We start from the raw sequence: 26,275 nt of genomic DNA on the forward strand, positions 1-26,275 counted from the left end.
TTTACAAAGAGGTGTACAAATAAGCCTAGAAGGTTCAGAAGCCTGACTAAAGTTTGGCCAAGCAAATTATCTTTATCATAACCTCAGTCCCAAGACACATTTCATTTTTTGGCCTCTGGGATTTTTTTATTTTTCTAGCTAACTTGGCAACACATTTAAACAGAGGTATGTTTAATTTTATCCAGCATATCCAGGAATTTTAAACTAGGAGTTTTTTAAACTATACATGCCACTATAATGTTCCCCTCATATGGTTTTCAAAGGTCACTCAACTTGCAATGTGTGAAATAGTTTGGAGAGGAGAAACATGCAAAAGCAGGAAGACCTACTAGGAGACTATTGCAGATATTTACACAAGACAGAATAACTCATAAGAGGATTGTGATGGCAGAGACAGAGGGAATATGAGGAAATTTCAAAATGTTTGTGGAAAAAATGAATTAAAAGATAAAAAATATAAAATATAAACTTTATTTCTCAACATAAATTCCACCAAGTTCAAGACACTTTTGTAAGAAATGACACCAGCCATTTAGTACACCCTAAAGAACTGAGAGTCCTGGAGACTTAACCATGTCAAAACAGTCCTTTTTACATTATTAACTGAAGAAAACTGTGTGCCCTTGACAGATGCTTTTAAGATTAGGAAACAAAAAGAAGTCAGAAGGGGCCAAATCAGGTGGATGCCTAATGATTTCCCATTGAAACACTAACAAAATTGTTCTTGTTTGATGAGAGACATGAGCAGAAGCATTGTCACAGTGGAGAAGAACTGTCTGGTGAAGCTTTCTCAGGTGTTTTTCTGCTAAAGCTTTGGCTAACTTTCTCAAAACACTCTCAATAGGCAAATTAATGTTATCATTCTTTGGTCCTCCACAAAGTCAACAAGAAAAATACCTTGAGTATCCCAAAAAAACTGTTGCCACTACCTTTGCTCTTGACTGGTCTGCTTTGCTTTGACTTCCTCCTCTTGATAGCCATTGCTTTGCTTGTGCTTTTTCTTCAGGATCATACTGGTGAAGCCATGTTTCATCTCCTGTTACAATTCTTTGATGAAATGCTTCAGGATTGTATTAGTCTGTTTTCACACTGCTATAAAGAACTGCTGGGGACTGAGTAATTTATAAACAAAATAGGTTTAATTGAGTCACGGTTCTGCATGTCTCAGGAGGCCTCAGGAAACTTAAAATCATGTTGGAAGGCAAAGGGTGGAAGCCCTTCTTCACATGGTGGTAGGAAAGAGTGAGTGAAAAGCCCAGAGGAGACTGCTGTTTATAAAACCATCAGATCACATGGGAACACCCTCACTATCATGAAGACAGCATGGGGGAAACTGCCCCGATGATCCAATCACCTCCCACCAGGTCCTTCCCTCAATAGCTGGGGATTACAATTAAAGATGAGATTTGGGTGAGATCACAAAGTCATATCAAGGATCTTGACCCCACTTGTTTAAACTTTCCACTGAAAGCTCTGCTCTTATCTGTAGCAGATCTGAGTACAACAGTTTTGTCACCCATCAAGTGGAAAGTTTGCTCCACTGTAATTTTTCAGTCAGAATTGTGTAAACTGAACCAATTGAGATGTTTCTTGTGTTGGCTATTGTTTCTGCTGTTCTCTTCAATTAGGGCACAAACAAGATGAATTTTTTTCCTCACAAAGTGATGTGGATACTCTGCCACTATCTATATCTTCAACATCATCTCCTCCCCATTTTGTTGAGATGGGGTCTCACTCTGTTGCCCAGGCTGGACCACAGTGGCTCAATCATAGCTCACTGCAACCTTGAACTACTGGGCTTAAGCAATCCTCCTGCCTCAGCCTCCCAAGACACTGGGACTACAGGTGTGCACCACCACACCTGGCTAATTTTTAAATTTTTAGTACAGATGAGGTCTTGCCATGTTACCCAGGCTGGTCTCAAACTCCTGGACTTGAGAGAGCCTCGTGCATAATCCTCCCAAAGTACTGGGATTACAGGCATGAGCCACCATGCTTGGACATCTCCTCGTTTCTTAAAATGAGTTATGCATTTGTAGACTGCTGATTTATTTGGGGCATTGTCCTCATAAATTTTTCATAAAGCATCAATTTCATCGTTCTTCACCACAAATTCCGTGTTTGTTCTTGCTTCAATTTTCACAGAATTCAGATTGCTTTAATAGGGGCTCTTTTCAAACTGTCTTAGCCTTCTTAGTGCCTCAGATCCTGTTCAGACATGTTATATAACAAGTCAATACAAGTTTATTTTGGTGTAAAAAAATTTGGAAACCTATGTAGTTTTTAGCATAATACACATTTTCCATGAACTTTTCAAAGACTCCTCTTAGATAAACCTGGGAGAGATTCAGTATTTAAAATCAATAGGGTTTCGGATGTCCAAGAAGAGATGTGTAGTGAAAAGTTTTTACAGGGGTTAGGAGCTCAGATGAGAGATCCGAGTTGCATAGGAGATTTGGGATGTCTTCTGTTAAAGCCTGGTAACTGAATTCAAGGCATAGATCCCTGGCGTAAAGTGCAGAGTAGGAAAAGAAGGTCCTAGGACCCAGCTCTGAGGAATACCAATATTTTAAGAACTTAGCAGAGGTGGAGCAAGCATCAGAGACTGAAAAAAGGTAGGAGAAAGACCCGGAAGAGAATGTCTTTCACTGAGGCCAAACATTTTCAAAGAGAGGAAGGAATCAGCAGTTGCCCAATGATACAGACAGGTCAAGAAAACTAACTGAAAACTAGGGATTAGATTTGTTGACACATGGGAAACATGTTCTTGGAGAGTGAGGAAATGAATGATAAAGGCACAAACCCTATAGGAGTGAAGAAAGAAGTAGAAAATGGCAAACACACTTTTGGGAAGTTTGGCTATGAAGGCAAAAAAAAAAGAATATTAGCTAGAGGAAAAACAGGTCTGGAGAAGGGTTATTTTAATATGAGGGGACCTTTGGAATGTTTAAATACGGATAGAAAGGAGCCAGCGGGAAGAGAGAGCAGAAAAAACTGGCCGAGTGGAAAGAAATCCAGACTACCGATGAAAGGGTTCTCTTGCATTACTGACCCGCCAACTTAATAGATATCCAGAATTCTGAGGTCTGGGTAGCTTCGGGTTTTAAGTGAAGGGTTTTGTTGGTTGAGTTTGGTTTGGCTGGTTTTCTACACTAAAACCTTCCCTCCTCCGCCTTTTCTGGGTCCATCGGTCTAATCCCTCCCACCTCGCTTGCTAGAGAAACACACAGCCTATATTTACAAGCTTTTCCGGGTCGCCGAAAAGGGCCACGCACAGGATTGCGACCTCGATTGGAACCCGCTTCCCGAAAGGGACATGCGCAGAGAGGTCCTGGTCGCGTCTGAAGTGAGGTAAACTCTAAACCTTACGCAGGCGCGTTAGGTCCTAGTCGCTATGCGTGTGCTTGTGGGTGAGGGACTGCAGAAAGGGAGCGTGCCGGGCGGGCTTAGTCGGAGATTGAGGGCTGGGAATCCGCTTCCGGGAGGGCACTGTCTAGTGCACTGGTAACCTGGCCTTGGCCGCCTAGCCCGAGAAGCCGAATCTCCCTAATCCCTGTGACCTGTGTCACCTCTGCATCGCGGGGAGGGGGAGAAGTGGGGAGCAGTCTGGTGTCAGATGGGCTGGCGCCAGAAGAGGGGGGCCACAGCGGGGACGAAAGGCGTCCCCACCCCGGCTCCCCGGGAATATAAGCAATTTGTATTTTCCGATCAGGTGGCGGGACTGGCTTCATTGGGACAGCCCTAAGCCAGCTGCTGAATGCCAGAGGCCACGAAGTGACCTTGATCTCCCGACAGCCCGGGCCCGGCCGGATCACGTGGGTAAGTCCATCCTCTGGAAGCGGGTGGGAGGGCAGAGTTGGGCGGTGCAGGGCGGGGCAGGGGCACTGTGTGCTTTCTCCAACAGGATGAGCTGGCTGCATCTGGGCTGCCGAGCTGCGATGCCGCCGTCAACCTGGCCGGAGAGAACATCCTCAACCCTCTCCGAAGGTCAGCCTGGGCCCTAAAGCTGATACCCACTAGAGCACAGGGAGGAGAGTGTACCACTGATGAGAACCTGTGAGCTAAGGGTAATGGAGCTCCCAGATTCTGAACTAAACCGATATCCCAGACTACTCATTCTGCTCCACTTCTCCACCCAGTCAGCCAATTGGCTTAAGTCCTCAGGTATAACTCAGGATGCCCAGAAAATGTATGCCCTTTCCCTCTACAGGAGACGTTGACTGTTTCTGTTAAGCCAAAATTCAGGGCTTTACTAGAAATGGGTATGAAATAGTTCCCAGGAAAAGATAGAGAGAGGGATATGTGCACCTATGTATTTAGTGGCTTTTTATTTCCCATGTTTCTCCTGCAGATGGAATGAAACCTTCCAAAAAGAGGTTCTCCGCAGCCGCCTAGAGACCACCCAATTGCTGGCTAAAGCCATCACCAAAGCCCCACAACTCCCCAAGGCCTGGGTCTTAGTCACAGGTGTAGGTATGCCCCCTAAATCACCAGCCCCTCATATTAGCCATGGGAAGGGGGTAACTCAGACCTCTGTAGCTGTGCACACACCCAAGCACTGGTTTTTTCCAGGCAAAATGACTTCCTAGGCCCTTGATCCATGCATGTTTCTCCTAACCTTTGTGTACTTTCACTAAGAAACTGAGACCCTGAAAAAGAGTGAGGAGTGGCATCACTCTTAGTGCCAGGGAAAAGTCCACCTATTCCAAAGTCCCTTACTTCTCACACCATAGTTCTTTAGGAACAGAGTTCCTGGTCACCTCTGGGACCAAGTAATTGCAAACAATTATAATGCACACACCAGCCACTATTTGAAGTGTTTTATGCTTACTATCATTTATTCCTTACAACAACCCTATGAGGTAGGTACTATTATTCCCATTTTAAAGATGTGAAAATTCTATACAGAGAGGTTAAGTAACTTGCATCAAGTCACAGAGTTAAAAATGAGGGAGCTGATTAAAACTCAGGCAGCCTGGTACCCAAGTTCCTGTTCTTAACCACTACACTCTAGCAGCCTCTAAGTTTAGCCCTGCAACCAGAGTTCCTCCAGGGAAGGAACACTTCAGGTCCTGGAAAAGTTCAAGGGGAAAATATCCAAATGGCTCTGTCTCCAAATGGGGAGATCCTAAGGGCCAAAGAAGGTGAGGCCAAGGGAAGCCTCCACTACAGAGAGCCAGGCAGGACCAAGGACACCCAGGGCAAATGAGTGTATTCCACCGGCAGCTTACTACCAGCCCAGTCTGACTGCGGAGTATGATGAAGACAGCCCAGGAGGGGACTTTGACTTTTTCTCCAACCTCGTAACCAAATGGGAAGCTGCAGCCAGGCTTCCTGGAGATTCTACACGCCAGGTGGTGGTGCGCTCGGGTGAGAAACAGGGGCCTGGGTATCAGACAGGGTTGGAATGTCTTCTCTGGGCTGGGGAAGTGATGGGATTAGGAGAGCTGATGGGATTAGGGGAGCTGAGATTACAGAGTGAGAGGATGCTACCACTTCTAGCCATCCTGCAGATGAGAAGGTATGAAGTCTTAGAGAGCCATACTGCTCACTTCTGTTACAGAGCCAAGTCAGCATGGGGAGAGTGAGGAAGGGGAAACAGAAACCAGGAGGAGCAGTGGGGCTGCTTCAAGGCTGAGAGGACCTCTGTACCTTCTCTCTTGCCTGCTGTAGGGGTTGTACTGGGCCGTGGGGGTGGTGCCATCAGCCACATGCTGCTGCCCTTTCGGCTGGGCCTGGGGGGCCCCATCGGCTCAGGCCACCAATTCTTCCCCTGGATACACATCGGGGACCTGGCAGGAATCCTGACCCATGCTCTTGAAGCAAACCACGTGCACGGGGTCCTGAATGGAGTGGCTCCATCCTCCGCCACTAATGCTGAGTTTGCCCAGGCCTTGGGTGCTGCCCTGGGCCACCAAGCCTTCATCCCTGTCCCCAGCACTATAGTGCAAGCTGTCTTTGGGCGAGAGCGTGCCATCATGCTGCTGGAGGGCCAGAAGGTGATCCCACGGCGAACACTGGCTACTGGCTACCAGTACTCCTTCCCAGAGCTAGGGGCTGCCTTAAAGGAAATTGTAGCCTAAGTAGGTCATGGCAAGGGCCTGAGGCCTGTCCCTCATAGGCTTCCAGGTTAGGCACTGTGAATAGGCTCAGCTCCTCTAGAGAGCTGAAGCCATCTGGTTCTTAGATTTCTCCCCCAGTCCTCTTTCCCATTGTTCTGTTGCTCCACCTTATTGTCTCAAGGCTGTAATCTCATCAGGTTGGGACATCTAATCTTTTCAACTCCTTGCAAGATTTCCCAGTTGGGTTTCTCCACATGTCCTGCAGCTGCCCCACTTCTCCTTTATGCTGTGTAGAGAATGCTCTGCAGTTTAGGCAATAAAGATAAATTATCTTACCAACCTTGGCTCATCTCTCTGGCCTAGATTCGCCTACGATTTACTTCAAGGAATGTCACCCTAGATGATTCTTCCCCCAAGACGGGGTTTTGAAAGTTATAATGGGCAGTCTCTCTCATCACCCTCTCCCTTCTTGGTCCTTCAGTTGCCAAAAGAGCTTGTCACAAGTTTGGGACATCTGGTTATGATAAAGGTAGGCACTAGAAGACAGAATGATGATCTATTTCCAGTGGGCCCTGTAGTCACCCTGGATGCTGTCAGAGTGCCATTAGAATGCCAGTAGAGGAAGAGGTGAGGCCCAGGTGTAGGATAGACTTCAGTCTGTGTCACCAAATGGCAAGTGCATTACTAACCACACAGTGGTCCCAGTTTATCAGGCTGCAGCAGAACAAAGCCAACATCCCTGTCTATAAGAAGCTTAGGACTTGCCTCTCATCTGACTGGGGCCACTCAAGTCAACCAGCGCCGTTAGCACAAAAGGGCAGAAGATACTTTTGGTCTACTGTACACTCACCATCACTGAAAGTGAAAAGGGCAAGATACCAATCAAGAACTATAAACAACCCTATCCGGAAAAAAAAAAACCTCCCAAGTTTTCATCTAAGACCCTTTTTACCTACCTAAAGCTGTGACATCTGCCATAACTTGATCAGACACAGTTACCCCAGCCACCGGTTCAGGCCATATTAACCAGTCTCTTCTTCTCAGGGACCTCTGGGTTATCTCCGAATCACTGTCACCTCCTTGACCAGCCTGTCTCCAACACACCTGCCCCCAGCCTGGGTCAGTATGGTACAGTGGTGTAAATCACCAAAAAGGGAGGGGTGAGGACACAAGGACCCAAGGACCCTCCCCATCATCATTACATTCTCCATGCAGTATTCAACTCCCTGTGCCATTCAGAGGGAGGCAAAAGTCACGGCCTGGAAAAGATCTTATCCAGAGACTCACCACAGGGCCCACATAGAACAGAATCCAGGGGCACCTGTCCTACTTCTTTATCTGGTCTTGGATTCCAGGAAGTTGACTGGCTCTGTATTGTTCCTGGGGGTATGACCAGCCTCAAAGGTAGACGTAACAGAAAAGCATACTTTAGGCTGCACTAAAGGAAGGAGTACTGATTAATACCGTCTACACAGGGAATGTGCTACCTTGGAGATAGTAAATTCTCTGGCACAGGAGGACTTCAAGCAGACTGAGGGCAATGACCTGTAGGAATCAGGGTGGAGAGAGCATGTTAGTGACAGCAGAGTTGGTCTGGTGGCCAGTCAAGTGCCTTCCAACTCTGGTTATTTCATTTTCCAGATAATTGGTTCATCTAGAACCAACTGGTTCAACTTCCGTTAAGTCTTCCCATCCCCATACACACATATATAAAGCAGAAGTGTGCCTCACTTTATGCAACATATATCTTCCATAGAGAAAATGTTAGGGTTGGATCACATTAATATTGTCATTGCAGAGCATGGCTTCATCGATTTGGTGAAAAATCGATGTGTTCATCTCAACACCAGCAAGTGCATCTAACCAGGGATTTGCCAACAAATTTGTTAGTCTGTAAACAAACACTTGAATACAACAGGAGAGCTGCCATTTATAGGAACCCTGAGAGTATTCTGATAATGCAGTCATCCCTAATTTACCTATTGTATAAATGTGGATTTTGGAGGTTGCTCAAAAGGGATGCAGCCATTATAGGGCATGTTATAGTGAGAATGCAGTGTTAAAATCTAGGGTGTGGACCCTGAAGACAAAGGACCCACATCTCTCTGAAAGTGAGGTTTTGGTTAGAGAGCCTGTGCAGCCACAGGCAGACACACCTGAGACTTGGTCCAAGCACCTTTTCTCCAAGAAGGTTTCCTCTATGTTCTCATTTCTCCTCCCAACAGGTATTTTTACCACTGATTTGTAGGCGGAAGTAAAGCCCAAGCAACTCAATCACAAACAGGCATAGCTGAGACCAGAAGCCAAGTCTCCCTCTGCCTTCTTCACTAGCTCACTCCATCCTATCGTGGCCCCATCCACATAACGCTGTGGCCCTTCCAGGGCCCAGCGTCTCCTTCCACACTCCCAGGAGCTCAGCCAGGGAGTATCCTGTCCTCTGGCCATCCACAGCAGCAGCCAGAGAGAGGAACAGCTTAACTTCCTGTCAGTTCCCGCCCACCCTGCCCTCCACCCCAGCTCAGCTTGGAGGTGGAGCCAACAGTCTCAGTGTCCAGAACTAATCCTCTCCAGCAGCCCCTACTCCCTACAGAAACCCTGTGCTAAGGCAAAGTTGAGAAGTTAAGGCTGAGCAGAACCTCTTGAGAGCTGGCTGAGGTCCTCACTCGGTAAGATCAGGTCACTTTATGGACCTGTCCCAAAGTGGCTTCCCTGATCCAAAGCATCAACTCAGGGTGCCTCTGGATCAGAGTGTGAGCAGCAGAGGGACTCTCACAGAAAGGGCTGAGCTGGAGGCGGCTGGAGCTGATGGGGCGGCAACCACTCAAGCAGGTGAGGCTCAAAAGTTAAGACTGAGCAGGGCCTCAGACAGTTGGTTAATGTCCCGGCAGTATGGCTCCCGCTGCAGGATGAAGTCCACCTTGTGATCCTGACCCCAAAACACCTCCAGCAGCTGCCGCCGGAGCCGCTCTGTTTCCCGGGTCTTCCGAATGCCACCACTACCTTTTTCCTCTTCTCTCCCGTGCTGCTGTTTACCATGTTCTGCAAAGCCCCTGGAAGGATGCTGAGCCTTAGAAGACCCTTGTGTCCTAGGAAGAAACAGACGAAAAAGAGCTGATGAGCATCCTGGGGGGAAATTAGATCTTAGTGGGCTACCCCTCTCTTAATTGTCCTGCCTATTCTTGGCTTTGGGGGAGAAACCCGGAAGTTCCTGAAGCTGACCACTGAGTGGCAGTATCAACCCACTTCTGAAGGGGAGCTGGGCCGTTCTTTTGGAACCAGGGTGAACTCTGCCACTATTATGATGTAGTTCTAGTCCTAAATGAATCACTTATGTAATGGTCAGTAGAAGGCATGCTGAATACAACTGGATCTCAGTATAAGCAACCGTTTTCCAAATAACTCCATCAAACATACTGATTAAGAGAAACAGGAAGCAGGTGTTTCCCTACCAGCAAGGAGGTTCTATGTCAGGATCCCCTGGGAAGCTTATAAAGGCCAAGGCAACTCAAACCACTGCAAAATTAAGATCACACTTAATTTTGCCCAAACTGATATCACACTTCCACCCAAGTCTCTGGGCCTGCTAAGAGAGGGCCAGGGGTGGGGGCTGCCTGCAAGTAGTCTAGGGGAAGGATTACCTGGCTGGCTTCTTCAGAAATTCATCCAGGGTGGGGCCGTTTCGTCCCAGTGGGTCATCAGGTACCATGAAGAGGTTTCCCACAAAGGTAAAGGGCAGCAGGCTGGATGGCGAAAGATATGTGGTCACAGAGGGGGCCCTGGCCCACTTCCCAGACGACTGAGACCAGTATCACCAGAAGCTGCTGGCTCCATCCTTCAAGAAAACTTCACCTGCTTCCCAGAGTTTTCACCCCATGGCCAGAGCAGAGCTGGCTTTAGAAAAACATCTGCATCTGTGCCCAATTCTCAGCAGGAGGGCTCCCTCACCGTTCTCTGATGATTGCCATCCACTTCTCAGACTCCTCCGCCAGGTCCCGGAACTGGTCATTGGAGACAATTATCCCATCTGTCTCTTCAGCCAGCTTCACCATGAACCTGTCTCCAAAACCACAGCAACCAAGGGAGGGTTGAAAAATTACCTACTGGGTACAATGTTCACTATTTGGATCATGGTTACATTAGCCTAGACTTCACCACTATGCATTATATCCATGTAGCAAAACTGTACTGGTATCCCCCAAATCTATAAAAATAAAAGGAAAAACCACAGCAACCATTTGAGACTCTCCAAGGCCCCAACCCCAGAAGTTTTACTGACTCCCATGAGTCACTTCTGATGATGGAGATCTGGCCCCCTACCTCACTTGACCCAGCTACAGGCAACTGACTAGATATAAGTGCCATGGGCTAGAGAGGAAACAAAGATGAATCCAAGGTGGTCTCCCAGTAGTATCCTATCTGCTCACCATAGTCCTTTACCCAACACTTTGTGCCACATTAGTGAACAGTAAGATCTAGCTCTGACTGTCTTCCACCCTGCCCAACCAATCCCTCGCAAATCCAACATGCCCTTCCTTTGAAAAGCCTTTGTGCTCTGCTCCCTTCCTTCCCAGGACCACCATTAGCACCCTAGTAATTCAAATACTGCAACTGAGATCATGCATCACTTCCCAACAAGGGGGTCCCCACCTCTGACCACTCACCCACCCTCAAGTCTCCCCTGCCCTGCCACAAGAAAGCATGCTTATCCCCTACACAAAACTCTTCCACACTTGCCCTTTATTTACCAAATAAAGTCTACACGCCCAGGCCTGGCAGCTAAGGCCTTCTACAGGCCAGCTCAAATCACCCTTACAGCCTTCTCTCTCCCAATATTCCCTAATCCACTCCCAACTCCAGCTAAAATCAATAATCAGATTACACTCTGCTCTCCACATATGTCTTATGCTGACTTCCATATTTCTCCAACTATTTCCTCTATCTGGAAGGCACTTCCCAAGACTTGCTAAGGAAAAGAATCACCAAGTGAACTTTTAAAAAAAATGCCTGGGCTCCACTTCAGTAACTCTGATTCCACAAGACAGGATAGGACTCATGAGGTGGTGGGTGGTGGTCTTTTTAACAGATTTAGAAACCAAGAGATCCCAACCATCCCAGTCTTCTCAACACAAAAACTCACAAATCTCTCCTTTCCCACAAAACCCCAGCCAGAAGGGCGCATTCCTGTAGTGTTTGGTTTATGGTTTCTTTCAGCTCTCTAGTCAAGAATCAGATCTTGTTCCCAGTGTTCCCACCTCCTCCTGCAGGCCATGCACCTAGTACTAAGTGAGCAGTCAGTATTTGAAAGATAGTGTGGTATAGGGGGAACTTGGAGTCAGGATTAGATGTGACAGATATCAGGCTCTGAGCTTCTGTCTGGGAAACAAATTCAGAGAATGACATACAAATGTCTATGGTACACTTGGCCGGACTTGGTGGCTCACGCCTGTAATCCCAGCACTTTGGGAGGCTGACGTGGGCGGATCATGAGGTCAGGAAATCAAGACCACCCTGGCCAACATGGTGAAACCCCATCTCTACTAAAATGCTAAAAATTAGCCAGGCATAGTGGCATGCACCTGAAGTCCCAGCTACTCGGGAGGCTGAGGTAGGGGAATCACTTGAACCCAGAAGGCGGAGGTTGCAGTGAGCCGAGATCATGCCACTGCACTCCAGTATGCGGACAGAGCAAGGCTCTGTCTCAAAAAAACAAAAACAAAAAGTATATGGTACACTTATGGTATGCAAACGGTATTTTCCAGTTAAGCATATTTTACTATGATCGCATTACACAGTATGTTGTTCAGCAACATTCATTCAGTATGCCTATGCTGTGCACCACTGTGTTTATTCACTGTTATTGGGCAAATTCCCAATTTATATTATGTTATCTGCCAACCAGGTCCCACACAACTGGGCAGACACATGCCTTTAACATTCATTAAAACGAACTCAATCTTCAGTTTCAATTCTGTTTCAATGCAGGTGTGGAAAGAAGGTTCCATATCTTGGGTAATCTGTGAAATCTAGACATAAATAGAATAACATTGGGAGAAAGTAAACTGCTTTTTTGTAGAATACCATTTACTTGTTAAGGAATAGAAGGTAAGTGTTTGAAAAGACAAAGTATATATCACTATGGTTTGGAAACTATTTTTAAAAACTGAATAATGCCCTAGAGAATAAAGAACTTGTAAAATTTTTAACTTGGCTCTCTAAAATCTGCTCATTTCTCACACCACCTATGCAGACTATGGTAGAAATGTGCCTTGTATTTTCATTAAAACCATCTGGCAGCTTTGAGGTCTAATTTCCCTTTGCTAAGACAGGTAACCATTCTGATGCTCTGTCTCCACAACTGTAGATTGGAGATATACCCACTGCTACACTTGAGTAGGTCTGTGCAAAGTTACGAAGGAACGTCACTGTACTCTTGCCCAGCACCTTGAGCAAGGCAAGCACATACCTCATCTTTTTCGTATATTCACAAGGAGGGTAAATGAATGGAGGAGGACCCTGAGACAAAGAGGTTAATTCACTAAGAAAAGTTGCACAGTCGCCGGGCGCGGTGGCTCAAGCCTGTAATCCCAGCACTTTGGGAGGCCGAGACGGGCGGATCACGAGGTCAGGAGATCGAGACCATCCTGGCTAACACAGTGAAACCTCGTCTCTACTAAAAAATACAAAAACTTAGCCGGGCGAGGTCGCAGGCGCCTGTAGTCCCAGCTACTCGGGAGGCTGAGGCAGGAGAATGGCGTGAACCCGGGAGGCGGAGCTTGCAGTGAGCTGAGATCCGGCCACTGCACTCCAGCCTGGGTGACAGAGCGAGACTCCGTCTAAAAAAAAAAAAAAAAAAAAAAAAAAAAAGAAAAGTTGCACAGTCAAAGTCAATGAGTAGTGCTACATGAGGCTCAAATTCAGATCTTCCAATTCTAAATCCAGTGATCCTTCTATTATACCATGTTTTGTACAGTCCTATTATTCGTGGGTTGTTTCTTCATTTTACTTGTTATTTTGATCTTTACTCTGGTTTCTCCAGAATGTTAGGGAAGTTTCTCTGCATGTTTGGAAATTCAGGTTATAAGAAGACATCGTGTCAGCTATTTATGTAACCAGCTTTCCCACCTTTCCACTAAACCAGTATTTTCTAGACAGTAAGGCACTATACAAATATGAGGTATCATTTTGTTTGATGAATGATGAATAGGCAAACATGGTTGTCTACAGTTCATCTCATCACACCTGCAGGGCAGGTTTACCTACCCGATCATAAGGCACACAGAGGAGTAACTGGCCCTTACCCACCACCAAGGCTTGGAAAGTGTAAACCACCAGGAGCTTTTCTCTCTCCCTCAATCTTCCACACGGCTCGTTGAATATCAAGCCTGGGGCCAGGAGAGGAGCAAGTACCTGTCATCATAGGAGGAAATCCTCTTGCCATCCATGACTCGTGAGGGTGTGAGGGAGAGCAGGCTGAGGGAATACAGCTTTTGCAGGAAGTGACTCTCTATTAAAAAAGAACATAATAGGGTTCTCCTCAAGGTGGAAACAGAGCCTACCCTGGGACACTGAAGACCAGGCCCAACTCACCTCTGACTTTGGAATCCTTACTGAAGCGCCACTGAGGCACAAAGACAGTTATGTCACGGTGGCCACGGTCCCAGAAGTACTGCACAGCAATGGCAATGCCCCGGCTGGAGAAGTAGTGCTGAAGGCCATGCCTGCAGTGGGAGGGGGTCGGCCAGAGGAGGGGCTTGGCACCCTGGCTACAATGCCAGCCCCTCAGGACATATCCTCCCTCCCCTAGGCCCTCAGCCCCACCAGGTACTCACACCATGGCCACGTTGCTGCCGTCAATGACAATATGGCGGAGGTCTGGCTGGCCAGGCACATTGGCAAGGCACAGTGTGAAAGGATCCTGCAGGGCCTCCTTGAAACGCTGTGTGCCAGTCACCAAGTTGCCCCCTCGGGCACCTCGTTTCCATTGAGGCCCCCGACCCCGTGCCATGCCCTGCTGCTTGTCTCCCCTGTCCCCACCATCTCCCCGGTCTCCCCAGTCACCCCGGTCTCCACAGTGCCATGGGGGTTCTGGTGCAGGCGGAGGGCTGGGCACCCTTGGAGGAGAGGCATTCCCATTGTGGAGCCGCTGGAGGAGGGAGGCTCCTCGGGACTGAGCTGCCCTGTGACAGGAGCCATGGGCACCGGGAGGCTCACGGTGGACACAGACCCCTCCTCCTCCTTGAGTTACCTCCTCCTTCCCCAGGGCCTTCCCTTTCAGGGGTGCTGACTCCCTTAACCCTCCACCCACTGACTGTGGCCTGAGGGCCACTTCTCTCTCCCAGGCCTCTTCCCCAGGCAATTCCTTCCACCCCAAATCCATCTCCCTGGGACCACCCTGTTTCCCTCCCTCCTTTTCCACAACATAATTGTCTCCCCTTGCTCCCCTGGAATCTCTGGGTCCCACAGATCCAGTGTCCAGGGACTCCCTGCCGTCACTAGGGGGAGCTCTCTCTTCTTGGCACTGAGCACGGAGCAAGCCTGAGCTCCGCCCCTCCCAAGAAGCCAGCGCTCCTGGCCCCTGCCCACTGGACGCCTCCTGCACCAGACTCAGCAGCTCCTCCTGGACAGCCAGGGGCAACTGCAGCAGAGCCTCTCTATGGGCATCCCCCGGCGACTGCAGCAGGGCAGAGAAGTCTCTCAGCACTCCAGTACACTGAGAGGCTCCGGAAGATGGTCCTGGCGTGAAGTCCCAGCTCAGCCGCTCTGTCAGCTCTTCTACCCGGCTCTGAGCCATGACAAAAGCCTCAGTCAGGCCACTGATCATCAGTGTGCCGGGCGCCCTGGGCACCAGATGGGCTGATGTGCTCCAGGCCAGACAGTCAAGGAAGAAGCCCTGGGCTCCCAGAAAGATGCAGTGCAGTTTGGGCGGGTAATGGATTTCATCCTGCAGTTCTGGGCTGCAGAGGCCCTTCAGGTACTCCTGGTTGGGAGGAAGGGAAGGTCAGGAAAAGTAAACTGCTGGAATCCTAACTGGCCTGGGTCACCTCTCCTGGATCCTTGCTCGCTCCTGAGCTCCAGGATGTCTGAAGTATCCACATGATGTTATTCCCATTTTAGAAATAAGGAAACTGAGACTCCTATCACAAAACTGAGCCATCCTGGAACCCCAGCCTAATCCCAAAGGAAGCAATGTGGCCCAGCCTCCCACCTCACAGTGCATTCCTTGGTGGGGCCAACTTGTTCAGCCAGATCTCTCTACTCTACCAAAGAGCACAGAATGATTTTTGCGAGCCTGGGCTATCACAGAAGAAATTAAGCTGAAACTGAAAACAAATATAGAGTCGGAAAGTCCCTCAAAACTCAGGGGCACTGAGGTTGCCAGTGAGACAACCAAGAAGTCGAGATCCTCCCCAGGCCCCTCCTCTTCCCTGCTCTCCTCCGCCCCGGGGGAAAGCGTCCTTGGTGCCTGGAGGGATGGGGGAGAGAAGGAGTTCACCTTGGCTCTGCTGGCGTTTTCCTTAGGGCCCTCCAGCTGCAGCCAGATGTGGGGGTTGTCCGGACAGTCCTTCGGAAGGACACTCACCCCCACGCTGAAGATGCGCTCCACATGAGGCTGCTGTTCCCGAACCTTGTTCTCAGCCTCCGCAGACACCGCAAAGCGGTCTGGGGACGCGGGGCGGGCCTCCCAGGTAGGCATAGCTGCTGCCCCCAGCCCTGGAAGGGAAGAAGGCAGCTCAGAGCCTCCCTGCACCCTCAATCCAAATCCTGGTTTGTGGGACTACACCAGCTATCAACAGGTCGCACCTAGTTAAGGCTCTGGTAAACAGCCCCAGTAGGTGACAAGCATCTGAGTCCACTGGAGGTAGGGAGGGAATATGTCATGCAGGCCTTTCCGGAGAGGAAGTCCCGATAAACAAGGCTGTCTATCGAGGGTGGGCGTCTGGGCTTTGGAAAACGAAGACCACAGTCCTGAGCAAGAAGGGTGGGGGGCTTCAGCTCTAGCTCTCGGCCTGGAGGCCAGAAGGAGTCTCCTGGGGGACTCTGCAGCTTCTTACAGACGAATCCTCAGCAGGGGTTTGAACTAGGCTGTCCTCTGGGGGCCCTGGTCTGCCATTTCCAAGGTTCAAGCCACTCCCACCCCTCCCCCAGCCGTCCGCTGCCCCTCTCCGTCACGCCACGAGCACCGCCCAGGGCCCAGGGGCCGGGCCGGGCCGGGCCCGCCCACCGCCGACTGGGACAGCCACCCCGGGCCAGGCCTACTCCGCACCATGGCCCCCGCTCCCCTCTCCCGGGCGCGGGGGAGGGGCGCGCCTACCGCCTCCGCCGCCCGCGCCAGCCTCGGGTCCTCTCAGCGCCCGCCGGGCCCCCGCCTTGCCCGCGCCCCTAGCCCAGGGGACAAGGGCAGGGGGCCCGAATCTGGGCGGTCCTTCCCGGGTTCCTCACCCAACGGGGACCTCTCTTGTCCACATCGCACGCAAACTGTTTCTTGAGTCACTTCCTGGCCTGGGGCGGAGTCAGCCCAGCTCCTCCCGGCTGCGCGCCCTCCTCCCAACCCCGCCGCCGCGCCCAGCGGCCCCGACGGGCCCGCTCGGCCTAGTCCCCTCGGCGGCTCCAGGGCTCGCTCCTCGCGCTTCTCCACTGTGTCTCCCCGCCCTCGGGGTCCTCGCGCATTCTGCGCAGTTATTTCTCGGAAAGTGAAACCATGCGTTGAAAGTTGTTTCCCGCGAATAAAGATGTGGCCAACCAAAGAGGCAGCGTGACTGGCTCCACTGGTGCTCTAGGCCCAAGTACTTTCCACCAAAGCAATCGTGGCGGAGGCGAGGGAGGGGGGTACCCCGGGTGGAGCACCCCTTTCTTCCAACAAATGGAAAGAAGCCACGAAGAAGGGCTGTTGATTTGTGGGGGATTTTGAAGAGAGGAGGAATAGGAGGAGGGGGTTAAGGGGCTGCCTCTGGCATATGCACACACTCATACATTCTCTCACACCCCTCACACACACACATACCGTGTTCTCCATCCCCCCAGGTCCAGCCTTCAGTGCAGTCCCGTCCAGCAGGGCTGCCCTGAAGCTCTGGCTGCAGCCCTCCCGTCCAGCGGGCGGGCGGCTTCATCCCTCCTCTCTCTCCCAAAGCCCAACTGCTGTCACTGCATGCTCTGCCAAGGAGGAGGGAACTGCAGTGACAGCAGGAGTAAGAGTGGGAGGCAGGACAGAGCCGGGACACAGGTATGGAGAGGGGGTGTAGCGAGCCTAGAGAGGGCAGACGATCAGGGTGCTGGCGGTGAGAGTCCAGGGAGAGGAGCGGAAACAGAAGAGGAGCAGAAGACAGGGGCACTTGTGGGTTGCAGAGCCCCTCAGCCATGTTGGGAGCCAAGCCACACTGGCTACCAGGTCCCCTACACAGTCCCAGGCTTCCCTTGGCTCTGGTGCTTCTGGCCCTGGGGGCCGGGTGGGCCCAGGAGGGGTCAGAGCCCGTCCTGCTGGAGGGGGAGTGCCTTGTGGTCTGTGAGCCTGGGCGAGCTGCCGCAGGGGGGCCCGGAGGAGCAGCCCTGGGAGAGGCGCCCCCTGGGCGAGTGGCATTTGCTGCGGTCCGAAGCCACCACCATGAGCCAGCAGGGGAAACCGGCAATGGCACCAGTGGGGCCATCTACTTCGACCAGGTAATCCCCCTGCCCCTGTCCATGGGACCTGGAAGGACCCTGCAAGGACCTGGAAGCAACTGTCCAAGCCCACTTTGTTGTCCCTGAGGCTTTAAGAAAACAGCTTCCTACATCTTTCCCTAATCTGGCCTGTTGCTGCTCCACCCCACCAATGATTTCCCCTCCCTCCACCCATATGCAGCCCCTCCTTGCCCCTTCTCACCATTTCTTTTGAATCTGTTCATGCCTATTAACTCCTACTTGCCACTCCTTCTATTCATTACTCACTGCCCCTGCCCAGTCCCCATGGTACCCCTGAGCCATGGGCATTTCCTGAGCCCCACTCAGCAGGCTCTGCTTCCCCCAGGTCCTGGTGAACGAGGGCGGTGGCTTTGACCGGGCCTCCGGCTCCTTCGTAGCCCCTGTCCGGGGTGTCTACAGCTTCCGGTTCCACGTGGTGAAGGTGTACAACCGCCAAACTGTCCAGGTGACCTCAGCACTGGCCCCCATCCCTGGCTCAGGAGGGGAGGGAGGGAGAAGAAGTGGAGCCCAGCTGACCTCCAGGTGGACCCTCCACTGACCTGCGTCCTGGAGTCCAGGACCAGGGGAGGAATGGGCCTGCCTTGCATTGAGTGTAGAGGATGTGCAGAGTCCAATGCTGGCCACCCCTCAGCCCTCCCAGGAGAGCCCATTAAGACCCAGCTTCCCAAGAGGAAGCCCCTGGGAAAGTGGGGGTCCTGAGCTAAGGACTGGAGAATGGAGGCTAACTGGGCTCCCCTCCCCAGGTGAGCCTGATGCTGAACACGTGGCCTGTCATCTCAGCCTTTGCCAATGACCCTGATGTGACCCGGGAGGCAGCCACCAGCTCTGTGCTACTGCCCTTGGACCCCGGGGACCGAGTGTCTCTGCGCCTGCGTCGGGGAAATCTACTGGGTGGCTGGAAATACTCAAGTTTCTCTGGCTTCCTCATCTTCCCTCTCTGAGGACCCAAGCCTTTCAAGCACAAGAATCCAGCCCCTGACGACTTTCTTCTGCCCTCTCTTGCCCCAGAAACAGCAGAGGCAGGAGAGAGACTCCCCTCTGGCTGCCTACATCCCACCTCCTTGCATGGGACCCTGTGCCAAACACCCAAGTTTAAGAAAAGAGTAGAGCTGTGTCATCTCCAGACCTGGTCTTTCCACCCACACACCACCAGTTCCCCTCCCAGCCACCTGCTGCATCTGTTCCTGCCTGCAGCCCTAGAATCAGGGCAAGGTTTGGCAAGAAGGAAGATCTGCACTACTTTGCAGCCTCTGCTCCTCCTGTTCCCCCACCCCAGCTTCCTGCTCAATGCTGTTCAGGAACAGGTGGCACAGGTGAGCCTCACAGGCCCCCACAGGAGCCCAGATGGACAAGCCTCAGCATACCCTGCAGGCTTCTTCCTGTGAGGAATGCCAGCATCACAGATCTCAGCCAGCACCGTCAGAAGCTGAACCAGCACCGTATGGGCTAGGGTGGAAAGCTCAGCCACAGGCAGAAGTGTGGGAAGGGCCTGGAGTCTGTAGCTGGTGAGGAAGGAAGGAGGGTGTATTGTCTAGTCTGAACATGGTACACATTCTGCATGTATAGCAGAGCAGCCAGCAGGCAGCAATCCTGGCTGTCCTTCTATGCCAGATCCCAGATAGACTCTGGCCCTTACCTCCCCACCTGAGACTAGGGTGAGTGTGTTTGCTCCGGCTGAGAGCAGAGCTGAGAGCAGGTATACAGAGCTGGAGGTGGACCATGGAAAACATTGATAACCATGCATCCTCTTGCTTGGCTACCTCCTGAAACTGCTCCACCTTTGAAGTTTGAACGTCAGTCCCTCCACACTCTGACTGCTGCCTCCCTCCTCCCAGCTCTCTCACTGAGTTATCTTCACTGTACCTGTTCCAGCCTATCTACACCATCTCTCTTTCTCCTGATCTGTGCTGTCTTATTCTCCTCCTTAGGCCTCCTATTGCCTGGGATTCCATGATTCATTCCTTCAGACCCTCTCCTGCCAGTATGCTAAACCCTCCCTCTCTCTTTCTTATCCTGCTGTCCCATTGGCCCAGCCTGGATGAATCTATCAATAAAACAACTAGAGAATGGTGGTCAGTGAGACACTATAGGATCACTAAAGAGAAGATGCCTCTGGAGTTTGGATCGGGTGTTATGGGTACAAGTAGGTATGTTGCAGAGGAAAATAAATATTAAACTGTATACTAAAGTTACATTTTAAAAGTTGAATAATGTTTGAGTTAAATAGGAAATACCAAGGTGAATTTGTGGTTTTAAAAAGAAATAACTTTTTGAACTGTCACTAACACTAAAAACAACATCAGGAACAATCTGATATCCATTCTTAGAAACTGGATGTTTGCTTCAAATATTAGTCACCATTAAAAAAAAAATACCAAAAAAACCTCAGGTTCCTTGAAGAATAGCTGCACACCTTAAGTAACTCCAGGCCCAGAAAATGTTGTTGATGACAGAAAGCAAAGATACTTTTTAAATGTATAAAGTAAAGCTGAAAGGCAAAGGAATCAATTTAAAGAGGCTCCCACTTAACATGCTTTGACAATTTGATTATCAAAAGGAAAATAATATAGCTAATTGGACAAGGTGGATTTTTTAAAATCCATGCATCTATAATGATATTCAAAAAGAAAGAAGTCACTATAAAGTGTGCCAAAAGGTAGTTAATATACTAAGTGAAAAAGAGTGAACGTAATAGGCTATTTTTAGTGAGTCGCGGTAAGTAGAACATAAATATAGTAGACATTTTGTCTATTTGCAAGGTACATTTGTTTTTCTTTATCTGTGTAAGTAGGGAGGGGTGAGTACAGAGAACTGTGAGTAATTCCAGGAAGATCTGGCACTGTGCCAAGAATGAAAGATACTGATGGAACTATTTGGGCATATTTTGCAACTAAGAAGAAAAACAGTCCAATGGTGTGTTATAAGACAATGGATTAGTCAAATGTCCAAGACAATTGTTCACTGCTCAGGCTTGATTGTTCATCTCCTGGAAAATGGATCCTCTGTATTACCCCACTTATTATAATGAGATATTAATTAGGCAAAATGATTAAGAGTAGGTTTGGCTATAACAGTAAAACCCAAAATAAGAATAGCTTAAACAAAATAGGAATTCATTTCTATCTCACATAGAAGAATCTGTAAATAAGGGTCCAGGGATGGATGGCAGCCTTATGATCATTTGAAAGCCCAGTCTCCTGTCTTGCTGTTCTACCATCCTTAGCTTGCCACCTCATGACCCAAGATGGCTCCCTGAGCTCCAGCCATTACATCAGCCTAACAGGAAGGAGGAAGGAAGAAACAGCACATCTCTTTCCTTGAAAGAAGCTTTCTGAAAGGTGCACCAATATGTCTGATTGTGTCTCAGTAGAATTTAGTCACCTGGGCTCACCAAGCCAGGGAGAGAGGCTAGGAGCTATAGGGTTTATTCCAGGCAGCCATGTCCAGCTAGAAGTTGGGAGTTTTATAATAAAGAAGAAGGGGAGATTAGCTATCGGGGAAGACAACTGGAAGTTGTTTTTTGTTGTTGTTTTTTGAGACAGAGTCACGCTCCGTCGACCAGGCTGGAGTGCAGTGGCGCAATTTCAGCTCACTGCAACCTCCACCTCCTGGGTTCAAGCAATTCTCATGCCTCAGCCTCCCGAGTAGCTGGGATTACAGTTGTGCACCACCAGGCCCAGCTAATTTTTTGTATTTTCAGTAAAGATGGGGTTTTGCCATGTTGTCCAGGCTGGTCTCAAACTCCTGGCCTCACATGATCCAATTACAGGTGTGAGCTACCACATCCGGCCACAAAGTACTACCAACTTGATGGCTTAAAGCAACTATTTATTATCTCACAGTTTCTGTGGGTCAGAAGTCCAACAAAACATGACTGGCTTCTCTGCTCAGGGTTTCACAAGGTCAAAAGCAAAGTATAAGCAGGGCAGCCTTCCTTACTGGAGGGGAGGAATTCACTTCTAAACTCATTTCAAGTTCAGTTCCTTATGGTTGTAGGACTTAGGTCCTGGCCCCCTCCATTCTCAAGCCAACAATGGCAAGCCAAGTGCTTCTCACACTTTGAATCTCTCAGGCCTACCTTTCTACCATCTCTCTGACTTCAGTGGAGAAAGTTCTCTGAGTTAAAGGACTCATGTGATTAGATTGGGCCCACCCAGATAAGCCAGGATAATCTCCCTATTTTAAGGTCCACAACCTGAATTGCATATTTGAAGTTTGTTTTGCCATGTAATATAACATATTCACAGGTTCCAGGGATTAAGGTATGGACATCTTCGGGACATCTGCATATCAGAGTCACTAAACTTAAAGATGGCTTCATGTAGAGAAAAGGCATCCAGCTACAATACCACTGCATGGAAAACGTATGGGCTTGAAAATTTCCCATGATATATACAAGATAAATATCAGTTCAGATTTTAATCATTTTAGAAGGTGACCAGTTCCCAGGTCCCAACCAAAAATTCATTGATTAATAATCCAAAACTTGATCTACATTGAGATATATTTTTATTTTAGATATCTAAATTCAAAAATTGGCCTGAGCTGAGATAATGTCTCTCAGGTCTACAGCCCATTTTTATAGTGGATTTAAGCATAGGTGTCATAAACTTTATAATCCTTATAATGGTGTGTGTCCTTTATCAAAATGAAGCTTTTAGAGAAACTGATGTATTTGTGATTCAATTGAAATATTTAGGAGGATTTGATTGTTTTTAATCAATGTTTAAATAATTTTACTTGTTAAATGTAGAGATTTTGATTTGCTGGTTATAGAAATTGTGTTCAAATATTTAGACCATTTTTCCTTCAGTAGGTTTGTGAATAGATTAAACAATAAATAAAGCACAGATGATGGTGAGTGATCCTCTTCAGGTACCAAAAGCTCCTCGGACTTTAAGGATCCTAACAGCAGACTCCAACTGTTCACCTTCCCTATGCCCATGGCCTGGCAGCTGATTCCTACAGAGAAGTCCCACTGATGAAGGATTCAGTGTGGATCTAAATCCATGACCTCCAGCCACATCTGGTCCTCAATCCTGTAATCCTCAGTCCTCTGACTCTTTACTGGTTTCCTTTGCCTGCTGCCCCTCATCTTCCCCAGAATCCACTGCCGACTTCTGTTCACTCTTTAAGCCTTTTGCTCCACCAGTTCTGCTCCTATGGCCCATGGTCAGTGGCAGACAGCCTCACCTTCCACCTCACTGAGCACACAGAAACTCCAAGCAGGACCCTGCCCACCACCACACTTATAAACTCACCTTCCTCCCCATCTCTGCTTCCTGCTGTCTGTCTTGATGGGAGACGAGTTCTTCCTCCTGTCAAGGCTGCTATCCTTATCCACCAGTCTTGGATCCAGTTTCCTGCAGACATCCTGCCATCTATCACTCTCCTTTCTACTCACTCCTTCCCTTCAGCAGCTTTAAAGTTTAAGAGCTCAAGTCTCTTAAATCTAAAAGAGAAGATAGGCATGGAGTAGTTGTAGATATAGATATAGCTATCCTCAGCTCTATCTATTCCTGCAGGTAGTTAGCGTCAGCTCACCTCCTCTTTAAAGCAAAATATCGTAGTACAAATGCCTACACTCTCCATTACACCTCGTAATCACCAGTGAACTATGGCCTCCACTGCTCCACCTGAACTGCCCTCAGCCATGGCTCATAACTTCCGTGTTACTGAAGCTGGTGAACACTTCCTAGTCCTCCTGTCACTCAGACTCTCCCTAACTTGACCCTGCTGACTATGCCCTCCTTCTAAAAGCACTCTCTGCCCTGACTTCCCTGACTGTGCGCTCCCTGGTTTTCCTCCACCTCTCTTCCTGTGCCCTGCGTCTCTTAAGTGTTGATTTTCGTCAAGGTTCTGCCCTAGCATTCTTTGGTCCTAAGACCCTCTCAAAGGCACCAATGACCATCCATATGCTGACAATGTTGTCTCTATCCAGAATCACCCTTTCTAAAACTCAGACTCATACATTGAATATTCCACTTTCAAGTCTACATGCTGAAACCTGAAATTATAGTCTTTCCTCTCTAAATCTGTTCTCTTGCCCTTGTTTTCTATATCTGTAAATGGAACTTCCCTGTTGCCCAAACCGAAAATGGCCATTATCCTTAATTCTTCCCTTTCCCATAACCCTCATATCTAGTCATTCACATCCATCGGTTCCATTCATTTCTTTCCATCTGCCCTGGCTCAAACTAACAATCTTTTAGATAGATTTCTATGAAAGCCTCTTAACTGGTCCTGTGGTCTCTGGTTTTTCCCTTCAGTTCTCCAGACTGCGGTTGCCTTAGTGATCTGTGTAAATAAACCTCACTGCCTAAGGCCCTTTGGGGGCTCCAGGTGGGCCTCAGAATGAAATCCATATTTCTTACCATGGTTTTCGAGATCCCTCGCAATTCATCTCCCAGAATCTCCACTACTTCATTTTTCACCATCTACAAGAATGTACAGACCTAAGAAATAGTGCCACTTATTAGCTGAGGGGAAACGGCCCTCTTTGGAAAAAGAGAGTACAGCGTTTCAGTCAAAACTTATCAGGACCAAGAGAATAGTTTTTGGACTCAATGGAGGTAAATCCTTTTTAGTTTATGAATCATCTTACTGAGAACCAAACTTTAATGGAGGCATCTTAGCAGATACTATATAGTGCATTAATAACAGATGGAGAGACCATAAATTAAGCGAGGGGAGACTAATTCTAACAACAAAATGAATGTACTTGTGTCAGAGGCAGTAGTATAGTGGTTAAGATGGTAAGCACAGAGGCCAGGCACGGTGGCTCATGCCTGTAATCTCAGCACTTTGGGAGACCGAGGCAGGTGGATCACCTGAGGTCAGAAAGAAAGAAAAAGAAAGAAAAAGAAAAGAAAAAGATGGTCAGCACAGGGGTCAGTGCTCAAATCCAGCCTCTCAGTGGCTGTACATGACTTTCAGTGAGTTACTTCACCTCTCCGCGCCTCATTTTCTTCATCTATAAAATGGAGATATTAATTGTACGCACCCCACAGGGTTGGAAAGCATTTAGAACAGTACCCAACACAAAGCAAGTACTCAGTATATGTAAGTTACTGTTACCAGATGACTTAGTAAACAAGTTAAAACTTGGGCCTGTCCCAGGGATTCTTGGACAATCTTTTAAAAGCAGGTAGGATTTTTGATTTATTGTAGCCATTTACTTGTTACAAGGATTTTGTCTTCCAAGTGTGTTCACTTTCATTCATGAACGCACGGACTTAGTAAGTAGTTGCTAGGAAAGCATGGTATTGCAAGTCTTAGGTGGTCCCAACCTCACCAGATAGTTTATGTAAGTTTTAACAAGGGCACGAGATAGGGATATTCTTTATTTTTATTGTTTGCTTATGTCATGGGATTGTCTGGATACTGGCAACTTTGTAATTTCTCTGTTAGAGACTTAGGGAAGCCCTCCTGCCAGGGCCCAAATAAGAAGGAATAATTGTGATGGTGTAAACCAGAGAGGCACTGACTGGTTGCCTAGAGTATCCGTGGTTCTTTACTATGGACAAAACTCTTTAATTCACCCCTCCAAAAATAGGAGGAATCTCAAACTTCTGTTCAGACCTGGTAGATTGTTGAACAGCAAAGAAGAAAAACCTTGGCCGGGCGCGGTGGCTCAAGCCTGTAATCCCAGCACTTTGGGAGGCCGAGACGGGCGGATCACGAGGTCAGGAGATCGAGACCATCCTGGCTAACACGGTGAAACCCCGTCTCTACTAAAAAGTACAAAAAACCAGCCGGGCGAGGTGGCGGGCGCATGTAGTCCCAGCTACACGGGAGGCTGAGGCAGGAGAATGGCGTAAACCCGGGAGGCGGAGCTTGCAGTGAGCTGAGATCTGGCCACTGCAATCCAGCCTGGGCGACAGAGCGAGACTCCGTCTCAAAAAAAAAAAAAAAAAAAAAAAAAAAAAAAAAAAAAAAAAAGAAGAAAAACCTCACTGTCAGAGGACTTAGAAGTCAGTGTGAGTAAAATCTGATTCTTGCTTAAAGTCATCTAGAGTAAAAAATAATAGGATTTTGCCAAGCCACCTTTCCAGTCAGCCTTCCACTTTAGAGTGCTGACCCTTTCCATTGCTGACCTGTGCTGCAAACAATTTATCACTTTTGACGAAGGGGCTCAGGCGAGACCTCTCTGACTGTCATGGGGGCTGAAGACCCCAGGCCCCTGCACCATGGGCTCCTAAGCCACATTGTTTCCCTTACCACCCTGAACTGTATTTGTTTGTTGGATTGTCTGTCTCCCTCACCTGACTGTAGGCTGCAAAGAGGCAGAGACCGTGTCACTCCTGTTACCTGTTAGTCATCCCACACCTAGGCGGAGCCTGGCATATAGTAGGTGTCCTATAAATACTGAATGAACAATGGTATGCACATGAGCTGGGGAGTTCCCAGGAAGGATGGTCCCCACCCCCACCCATATGCCAGCCAGTGCTGAGCAGAACCCTGGGCAGGTGAAAAAGGCAGCAAAAAGCAAAGGTCTAAAGTCACGAAGCTTGGCCTGGGTTAAGAAGGTCTCTGAC

General features: G+C 48.8%; 3 protein-coding genes across 11 annotated transcripts; 2 read left to right on the top strand and 1 right to left on the bottom strand.

The window, feature by feature from the left end:
- Positions 1 to 3,310: 3,310 nt before the first annotated feature.
- Positions 3,311 to 6,398, top strand: SDR39U1 (short chain dehydrogenase/reductase family 39U member 1). The gene is made up of 6 exons (XM_003901659.5): positions 3,311 to 3,410; positions 3,713 to 3,819; positions 3,905 to 3,987; positions 4,352 to 4,473; positions 5,227 to 5,370; positions 5,674 to 6,398. Exons 1-6 carry the CDS (start codon positions 3,395 to 3,397, stop codon positions 6,081 to 6,083), a joined length of 882 nt encoding a protein of 293 aa, XP_003901708.2. The 5' UTR covers positions 3,311 to 3,394; the 3' UTR covers positions 6,084 to 6,398.
- On the bottom strand, positions 4,811 to 23,366 carry KHNYN (KH and NYN domain containing). Of its 9 annotated transcripts, XM_031668229.1 has the most exons (9): positions 16,375 to 16,535; positions 15,864 to 16,028; positions 15,556 to 15,773; positions 13,892 to 15,039; positions 13,650 to 13,780; positions 13,470 to 13,566; positions 10,008 to 10,115; positions 9,701 to 9,802; positions 4,811 to 9,148 (listed from the first exon to the last, which is right to left on the bottom strand). In XM_031668229.1, exons 3-9 carry the CDS (start codon positions 15,754 to 15,756, stop codon positions 8,899 to 8,901), a joined length of 2,037 nt encoding a protein of 678 aa, XP_031524089.1. In that variant the 5' UTR covers positions 15,757 to 15,773; positions 15,864 to 16,028; positions 16,375 to 16,535; the 3' UTR covers positions 4,811 to 8,898. The 9 variants fall into 9 exon arrangements, with proteins under 9 accessions (XP_031524089.1, XP_017816557.2, XP_009209589.3 ...); XM_017961068.3 differs by lacking the exons at positions 15,864 to 16,028; positions 16,375 to 16,535 and adding an exon at positions 23,000 to 23,358; XM_009211325.4 differs by lacking the exons at positions 15,864 to 16,028; positions 16,375 to 16,535 and adding an exon at positions 17,065 to 17,203.
- Positions 16,821 to 22,593, top strand: CBLN3 (cerebellin 3 precursor). The gene is made up of 3 exons (XM_017961074.2): positions 16,821 to 17,717; positions 18,064 to 18,183; positions 18,482 to 22,593. Exons 1-3 carry the CDS (start codon positions 17,418 to 17,420, stop codon positions 18,677 to 18,679), a joined length of 618 nt encoding a protein of 205 aa, XP_017816563.1. The 5' UTR covers positions 16,821 to 17,417; the 3' UTR covers positions 18,680 to 22,593.
- Positions 23,367 to 26,275: the final 2,909 nt, after the last annotated feature.

The sequence above is a fragment of the Papio anubis genome, chromosome 7 (assembly GCF_008728515.1).
Source record: "Papio anubis isolate 15944 chromosome 7, Panubis1.0, whole genome shotgun sequence".
NCBI lineage: Eukaryota > Metazoa > Chordata > Mammalia > Primates > Cercopithecidae > Papio > Papio anubis.

Excerpts from the sequence above, each read along its gene's own strand:
- SDR39U1 (XM_003901659.5), top strand. Across the intron at positions 3,820-3,904 it reads GGCCCGGCCGGATCACGTGG|GATGAGCTGGCTGCATCTGG; the intron begins GTAAGTCCATCC and ends TTTCTCCAACAG. Across the intron at positions 3,988-4,351 it reads ATCCTCAACCCTCTCCGAAG|ATGGAATGAAACCTTCCAAA; the intron begins GTCAGCCTGGGC and ends TTTCTCCTGCAG.
- CBLN3 (XM_017961074.2), top strand. The coding sequence starts at position 17,418 with ATGTTGGGAGCCAAGCCACACTGGCTACCAGGTCCCCTACACAGTCCC. Across the intron at positions 17,718-18,063 it reads GGGCCATCTACTTCGACCAG|GTCCTGGTGAACGAGGGCGG; the intron begins GTAATCCCCCTG and ends TGCTTCCCCCAG. Across the intron at positions 18,184-18,481 it reads ACAACCGCCAAACTGTCCAG|GTGAGCCTGATGCTGAACAC; the intron begins GTGACCTCAGCA and ends TCCCCTCCCCAG.
- KHNYN (XM_017961068.3), bottom strand. The coding sequence starts at position 23,111 with ATGTCTGCAGGAAACTGGATCCAAGACTGGTGGATAAGGATAGCAGCC. Across the intron at positions 10,116-13,469 it reads ATTTCCTCCTATGATGACAG|GTTCATGGTGAAGCTGGCTG; the intron begins GTACTTGCTCCT and ends TTTTGGAGACAG. Across the intron at positions 9,149-9,700 it reads TTTCTGAAGAAGCCAGCCAG|GACACAAGGGTCTTCTAAGG; the intron begins GTAATCCTTCCC and ends GTTTCTTCCTAG.